Here is an 8,364-nt window from a genome sequence, read left to right as displayed (position 1 = left end):
TAGCAATGCATTTGGGACCCTCTGTAGAAATGTGCCCTGTCTGGGTGATGGCACAGCAGAGCCGACGAACATGGAGAGCTGTGTTTGTGCCATGGCGAGGCTGCAAAGCGCCAGGCACAGCCACGCCTAAATTAACGGGAAGCTCATTCTGGCAAACCTTGTTCAAGGAGCCATTTCAGGTCAAATATCTGCATCACGAAACCAAGAACAAACTCAGCTTTACACAGAGATGCCTTATCACTCAATTACCTAGGGATCATGATTGTGAGGATAATTGCTGGGAGAGGGGAAGCTCAGCCAGTATCACAGCAGCCGAGCTGCACAAGTCTGCCGCACTCAGGGTCTAACCCTGCAGGTTTTGGTCTGCAATAAGAATAGTTTGTCCAAATTTTCCTGGTGGCAAAAGTTATCCTGGTAATAAAAGGCCAGAATTCAGCATTTCACTCTTAAAAAAAGTACAGTCAATTTAGAAAAGCAGAAGGTTGGATGCAGTCTTAAATATTTATCTATACATCTATTTTATTTTTTTACTCAGGGAATTTTTCAGTAACACTTTAAGGTTTCAATCTTCAGATTAATGCTTTGCAGCAACTCCACACGTGCAGACAAAGGCAAAGCAGTCTTCAGCAGGAATTATTTTATGAAAGATGTCCAGTGGTGGGAAGCTTTTTCTTTTTTTCTGTGGAGAGCAATTGAAAAACAAACAGGAAAAAGGCCATAAAGTCATAGTCCAGCCAAACACAACTGTTTCAATCAGCAAAGGAGCAATCAATTCTTTCATGTAGCAGCTGATTTAAAACAAATGTTTCTCATCTCCGGGAGCGACCCCTACAGCAGGTCACACAGCCTGGGAGGACTGCAAGGCTGCTCCTGCAAATGCAATGGTCCGGGCTGTACCCAAACCAATATGGGGCAAACACTGCAAGTGTTGCCCACAGGGAAGCAGGGATGTTTAGATAAGCTCATCTCACCTCCTGACAAACCCCACTCAGTTGCTGGCTTTTGACTCAAACACGTTTTTGGAAGCCATCCAGACCTCCCAATGCAGAGCATCACTGAAGGGAAACACATGTCGGTGGAATTTCTCCATTAGCGCAAAAGGCACTGCTGGCCCCAGGAAATCCCTGAATGCCTAATGACCTCCCAGCCTCCTGGGAAGGGTCCTTGCTCCTCCCTATTCCCTAAAATCTGCTACAGGCCATTCTCAGAGGCACAGAGGGAGAACAGGACCTTAGATCCAAGCCAGCATGGATGGTCTCTCCTAACTTGGCCAATATGGAGTTGACCATCAAACTAACAGACTAAACCAGAGCCCGCTTAAGCAGTTTTAAGCCAGTTTAAGCCAGCAAGTTTACATCCTTACTGATAGACACCTATGCTCAAGTGAGGGACATGCCTTCTTGCTCCCTTTTATGGTTTGTCCTCATGCCTCTTTGTTGGATTTGGGTGCTGGGACCCATCTCACGTCCCTATAGACCTGGCTGTGAGATGTTGTGCTCACACACTGGTGGTCCTTTCTGGGAAATGAGCACTTCTAGGGGACCACTCAAATGGCCAAGAAGGTCCCTCAAGAAGGAAGGGATGTTGAATGACCAGCTCAAGCATCAGCATCTCCATGCAACACCTCCCAACATTCCCTGCCCCATGACAGCAGGTCTCCTTCTCCTCTGCTTGCAAGAAACCTCCCTCCTGGGACCAGCCACGGTCCAATCCAAGGAAGACATGTTTTATGGTGCCCCCCTCAGCCCTTTTCACCATCCCCTCTGCTCAGCCTTGGGGACATTTGGGAGTGTGCTGTGGCCTCGTGCAGCATTACTGCAGCATGACCCCCAGCTGGAATTTCACCTGGACTTCCCAGGGCTCAGACTACAACCCTTTCTATTCACAGAGGGGTCAGGATCAGGTCCTGGAGCATTTGTGAGCTGACTACTAGCGGATCAGGTCCTGGAGCATTTGTGAGCTGACTGAGTACTAGCGACTAATGCAGGGAGTGGGCTCCCCGCTAACCCTGTTCTCTCTTCACTCCATTTCTACAGCTTGGGATAAGGCACAGCAATCACAGCTACAAATACTTAACAAGTCGCAGAGATGTTACTATAAACCAGCTGCAAAGAGTGGTTCGTAGCAGAAACGGTGAGACAGCTCCAAGTGTAGCTGCCTGCCAGGGCACCAGCTGTAATAAAGGAGGAATCTCGGCAAACTTTGAACTGTTCAGTGGTGAAAGAACAGGGAATGTTAAGAAATAAAATAAAACAAAGAGATTCAGCTGATGAGAACCTCACAGGCAGCCAGGCCAGCAACCCAAACCAGAGGGACGTCGCAGGGCACCAGGTCCAGCACCCCCTGGGCGAGGGGATGCTGGGTGGGATGAGGGTACTTAGGGCACGGGACAGCTGACGGATATGGGCTCAAACCCACAGAGACTCCCCCAGGATGGGAAACCCATTTTGCGTGAGCAGAGTGATTCGGATCAAGTCCATCCCTCGCTGGAATATCTCGGAGAGGTTCCTCTGCGTGACCAGCTCCTTGTGCCCCAGAGAACAGGGACCAAAACCCCACAGAAATAAATGCATGTGTCAGCAGGCCGAAGGGGTCAGGGACAAGCCCTGGGCAGGCAGTCACCAGTCTCTGCAAGGGCAACTCTGCTGCTCGTGCAGCTCGCCCCTGGGGACATTTTGGGACGCTTGCCACATCTCACCTCCACCCCTCCTTCATGTCCCTGAGCTGACACCTTTGGGCTGTCCTCAGGGGTCCCCACACAAGGGGTGGGGTGCAGGGTCACCCCACACAGGAAAGCTGTGGAGAAACCCCTCCTGGGGCAAAGCCGTCAGCAGCACCTCTGCCCACTGTTTGCTGTGCCAGCCCAGATGGCTCCCACCCCAGTGGGGAGACAGGTCCCCCTCCCCGCCCTCACACCATTAACCTTTCAGCCCCAAACTAAAAGGTTATAAAAAACAACCAAAGTTCATTACATCCCCTAATGTGTCATTTGCATGGGAATGAGCTGGGAGCAATGAGGCAGCTTTCTCTTGTTGAGGAGGGATTCGGCAGGGGGAAGGGGAAGAGCCGGGCATGGGGACCAGGCAAGGGCGGTGGGATTCAGCACCACAGTGAGATGGGGCAGGCATGGAGGTGAGCGAAACAGCAGAGCTGGACATGGTTATGGTAGAGCCGGAGGGAGCATCCCAGCAAAGCCCACAGCAACATGACCTCTGGCTCAGAGGGAGTGGGGCTGGTCCTCACCTACCAAAAGGAAAGTGACGGTGGTTTCAGCCCAGCACCTCCACCACACAGCCCACGGTGCCCGGAGGTTGCTGCGGCTTGGACGTGCCCATCCCCAGCAGGCATGGAGGGTCCAGGACACAGCTGAAACCAAAATGACCAACAGCTCAGGGAAAATGAAATAAAAGCCTGAGTCGGAAGGTGGCAAAGGCAGCAGGATGGTGGAAGTTCAGACACTGGCCACAAGGACGGGCAGGCAGCTCTGCCATGTCAGGTGCAGGGAGTCACTGCCCGCGCATAAAACAGCCCCTTGAGTATTTTATTTGCCTAGGCCAAACCATGAGGGCACGAGGTTTTGGGAGGGACACAACCCTGGAGGCATAATTTCAGGTTTTTGCACCTTACTTTTACTTTTGATGGAAAATTGGGAGCAATCAGACACTTCAGCTGTGCAAAGCTTCACTAACTGAAAGCCCACCAAAGCCCCAGTCCCCCAGCCCCAAACCCACCAAAATACTCTACTGTCTGTACTAGAGGTTCGGCCATGAGGACATCAGACAGCCAGAGGGATGGGGCAAGCATAACCCATGGCTGCTGTATTACCTCCTGCCTCATGGGGTCTGCTTTGTAAAACCCTTCAAGGCCAACAGGGCCAGCTGAGACTAGAGGATGGACAGCAGGACACTCTGCCCAGATCAAGCCCTCCTGGCCTGCAAAGGCCACCATGAGGTGGCAAAAAGGTTCATCTCTGGGCTGTCACCAGGTGCCCTACACCCAGCAGCGATGCTGCTTGCCAGCCCTGGTCCACCTCCCAGCTTGCCGAGCACCTCCAACTGCAACCTTGGTGGCAGTGGCAGAGTGGGGCCATGAGACCAGCAGCTCCAGCACTGGGCTCTGGTCACTTGTTTTCTCACCAAACAAGAAGCAGAGCAGGGAAGCAGGGTGACTCCAGGCACTCCAACAGTGGGAAGACCAGGAGCCAGAGCTCCCAAACAGTTACACGTGCTCCTGGGCAAAATGAAGCACACACTAAAGCACTCGCGGGATCGGCGCCTCATGCCCCCCACGCCTTTGGAGCTACCTGGCACTTGTGGCAAAGAAGGAGCCCAGCTGAAGCTGGTGGTGAGTGGACCCCGGCATCCTCAGGGAGGCAGGCAGCCACACAGAAGCAGTGCTTCATTCGGTGGAAGAACGATCCCCCATCACCCTCCTGCAGGGAGGGTCTCGGCAGCACTGGTGTAAGGGTAAGTGAGCCTGGCCGGCTGGCTCTCAGGGGCTGGAAACAAAGCCCCACTCAGATGGACACTCCTGAATATATCAAGAAATATTGCCTTCCAGCCTAATCGTTTCTAATCCCATCTGCAACCTAATTATTAAAAACCTTCTCAACTCAATAGCTGTAAATGGTGCACCAGCCAGGCGTCCCCAGCAATAGTGCCAGGCTGCACTGCCAGGGAGCAAATCACACCCTGAAACCCTGAGCTCTTTTCTTTAAGAAACACATGAATGCTCTTACTGTGGCATGAAGGGGGGGGGGGCGGAACCAAGAAATATCAAGGACTTATTTGTCATTATGCCACCTGCGCAATGAACCGAGCCATTGTTCCCTACCTGGGGTAACAACACCTTTCAGAAAACACGAGTGCTTTTCCCAATGTGTTCTTTAAAAAATGTCAAGATCAAAGCTGCCGGAGGATCGGTGAACAGCTGGGGAAAAAAAAAAATAAAACAGCTAACAGATTATCCAGAGAGTTTTCACACTTGATCTGTAAACGCTCTTTTATTTAATAAAAATAATTATCCATTATAGCAACTTCTGCTCGTGGTTGTGTTTTTTCTTTACAGTAAAGCACAGTTTATTTGCTTTCCTCACCTCTTGAGGATTCAATTCTGAAAATGCAAGTGAATGTAAACATTGCTCTCCAGGTCCCAAGATGCATCCAGGGACCCCTGGAGTTAATTACAAAGTCAAAAGAGAGAGCAAAATCAACAAAACACTTCCCAAAAGTAAAAAGGTATTTTTTAAAAGTCTCTTCCTATGCATCATATGACTCTAGAGAAGGCAAATTCATCTTATACATGAGACTTACACAAACTTTGCTTTCTCCAAACAATTTCTATGACTTGTCAGTACTTGATAAAGCTGTTTTCATAACATTAATAGGCTTGCAGACTCATTTATTGTGATGGATGAAAAGTTTTTCCTTTTAATATTCTCCAGAAATTTCTTCATGGCACAAGGACGTTAGATTTGTTCTGTCCATTTTTGTATTTTTTTTTAGCAGAAAGAGCCGAAAGACATTTCAGGAAAGGAGTGTAAAAGCAGTATTAACTCTCTCTCCTGCTCCAATCTCACAATATTTACACATTTCTTTTTTTTTTTTAAAAAAAAAAGCTTAATTACACTATAAAATACTGGAGAAACTGTCAGTTAAGTTTCCCATTTCGGAGTTTTGCCCTGTATAAGACTGAAAGAGGGATGCTTTCGTATTTCCTAGGAAAGATGAGACTGGCAGATTAAAAACCGAACTCTTCTCCCTTAATTCAGAAAGGTGGAACAGCCTCTGCGCATAAACCCCCTCCTCTTCTGCAGGAAATCCTGCTGTAGTTAAACCACCACAAACCAATACAAATGAGATAACACGATATATGGAGCCCTGCTATTTGCTGTGAAATGTTATCTATTTACAGTTGGAGGCGGGGGAAGCGAGTTAGCATCGAACACATTTTGGTGCTGCAGTGTGGTATAACATCAACAGAGATTAACTCGTGGGGAGCGTGGCCGGGTCCCAAGCCTCACGTTGCACGGGAAATAGCCTGTCACTCCATCGCCCAGGACGTCCCTGCCTGCACAGCAAAGCCACCGCTCCGTCAGGTCTGCTTTAATGAGTAACGAGAGGGCAGTTACCGTCTCAGCTGTTTTATATCACAGGCAACACAGAAAATTAAACAGAATCAGGTACGATACAAAAAAACCACAACAAAAATAGCCAGTCTGGTGAGGTCTGTGATCCTAAGCTTTACAGCCAAAAAAAATGACTGGACATTGGAAGTTTCGGTAATATTATCAAACTGACAGGTAGGGGGAATGGCTCTAGTTGTTCAGCGGTTTTGAGTGAGGGGGGTTTCAGGGGTGGGAAGAGAGGGACTTTTAAGTGTCAAAGATAATTAAAGCATTCACAGTTTCAAAGCTGCTTGCCTTCCAAAAATTAAGACATTCAGATTCGGGGATACAATACTGTATTTTACAAGGGGGTTAAAATTAATTACATATACAACAGGAAAAAAAAGACATAACAAAATAAAAAAACCAACACCTCTGGGGTGGCATACTCCCTCTTTGTTGTTCATCTCACGGAGCTGCACATTGCTTGTCTTTAAAGAGTCAAACTGAGCGGTCATGAAAATATCCACTGAGAGATTCTGGCAAAAGAAAAAAAAAACTAACAAAATAAACCAAGCAAGTCAAAGGCCATCCTCCCCTGGAAAGCCGAATGCCACAGCTCGGACTTCCACTTGCCTGCTTCTCCTTGCTGCTGCTGCCCGGTGTTTCCGTAGGCTTATCTCGGGTTTTAAAGGCTTCCTGCTTGCGAGCTGAAGGAAACCATCCCATGCAAGCACAGCCCAAGAGAGCCATGCCTTAGTCTCCTACAAAGTCTTGAATTAGTCCTGCCCATAGCAAAGGGTCCTTCAAACAATCCTTTTCCTCTCTATCCTGCAGAGGATCCTTTTGAAGGCCCGTCTGAAGTCATGGTTGAAAATGGTATAAATGACGGGGTTCAAGGAGCTATTGCAGTAACCGAACCAGAAGAAGAACTTGAAGAGGGTGTCAGGCACGGAGCAGCTCTTGCAGACGGCCGTCAGCGTGTAGGTGAAGAAGAAAGGGAACCAGCAGATGACAAAGACCCCAATCACCACCGCTAGCACAAAGGTGAAGCGCTTCTCCCGGTTCTGCCTGCCCCTCCACCGGGACCCTTTGGTGTTCCTCTCCTCCTCTGCCTTCCTCGGCAAACTGTCCCCGGGCTTAATCTGGCTCAGCTTCGTCTTGGTCTTTCCCCTTGACGGTCTCTCTGACTTCTTACACTGGTTGTTCTCCTGGTGCTCGGAGGAAGAGGTCTCCTCCATGTCTATGCCGTTGACCTCTCCCTCCTGCTCACCGCCGCCTCCTGCCGCCTTCTCCCCATTGAGCTGGGCTGTGGCTGGCAGGTTCTCTTTGTCGGCCAAGCCGTTCTGCCTCTTCTCAAGACGTTCTGCCCGCTTGTTCGGCGGTACCCTGGTTCGCCTCTTAGCTATCTGGTAGATGCGCATGTAGACCAGGATCATGATGAGGCAGGGGGCAAAGAAGGAGCCGATGCTAGAAGAGATGATGTACCACTTCTCATCGTTGATCTTGCACCCTGCCACCCCCTGGTCAGCTTGCTGCCCGCTCTTCTTCTCAATGGAGATGAGCGGTGGGAAAGAGATGACAGCTGAGATGACCCAGACAATGAAGATGATGCACTTGATGCGGCGCGGGGTACGCTTGAGGTTGTACTCGATGGCTTGCGTGATAGACCAGTAACGGTCCAGGCTGATGGCACACAAGTGTACGATGGAGGAGGTGCAGAACAGCACATCCAAGGCCAGGTAGATCTCACACCAGACTTTGCCGAAGTACCAGTACCCCATCACCTCGTTTGCCAGGGAGAAGGGGATAACCAGCGTGGCCACCAGGATGTCAGCCGAAGCTAAGGAGACCAGGAAGAGGTTCTGGGGGGCCTTGAGCGCCCGGCTGGTGAAGACAGCGATGATGACCAGGACGTTGCCGAAGACGGTGAAGAGCATGAGCAAGCCTGCCAGGCTGATGAGGGTGACGGTGGTGTGCAGGGGGTACGGCGTGCCCCAGCCCGGCCCGGCCCCGCTGTCGTTGAAGGTCCCGTTGGCGCCGGGAGGCGGGTACCCCTCCTCCTCCTCCAGCTGCCGCTGGTACTCCATGGAGGAGAAGAAGCGGCCCCTCTCCGTGAACGGGCGCTCCAGGTTAAACATCAACCCCGGCTGCGTGGACACCCCCGCCCTTCACCCCCTGCCTCACTCGCGCCGCGCCCGGCTCCGCGGGGCTCCGCGCTCCTACTGCGCCGCCGGCCGGGGCGGGGCTGCGCGGCG

General features: G+C 50.7%; 1 protein-coding gene across 1 annotated transcript; it reads right to left on the bottom strand.

The window, feature by feature from the left end:
- Window positions 1–6,360: 6,360 nt before the first annotated feature.
- On the bottom strand, window positions 6,361–8,247 carry ADRA2A (adrenoceptor alpha 2A). The gene has a single exon (XM_009277865.2). The coding sequence runs from the start codon at window positions 8,245–8,247 to the stop codon at window positions 6,913–6,915; it is 1,335 nt and encodes a 444-aa protein (XP_009276140.1). The 3' UTR covers window positions 6,361–6,912.
- Window positions 8,248–8,364: the final 117 nt, after the last annotated feature.

The sequence above is a fragment of the Aptenodytes forsteri genome, unplaced genomic scaffold, assembly GCF_000699145.1.
Source record: "Aptenodytes forsteri isolate BGI_AS27 unplaced genomic scaffold, ASM69914v1 Scaffold15, whole genome shotgun sequence".
Taxonomy (NCBI): domain Eukaryota; kingdom Metazoa; phylum Chordata; class Aves; order Sphenisciformes; family Spheniscidae; genus Aptenodytes; species Aptenodytes forsteri.
This window is presented reverse-complemented; position numbering and strand designations above follow the sequence as displayed.

Bases quoted from the DNA above. Each gene is read 5' to 3' on its own strand.
- ADRA2A (XM_009277865.2), bottom strand. From the start codon at position 8,247: ATGTTTAACCTGGAGCGCCCGTTCACGGAGAGGGGCCGCTTCTTCTCC.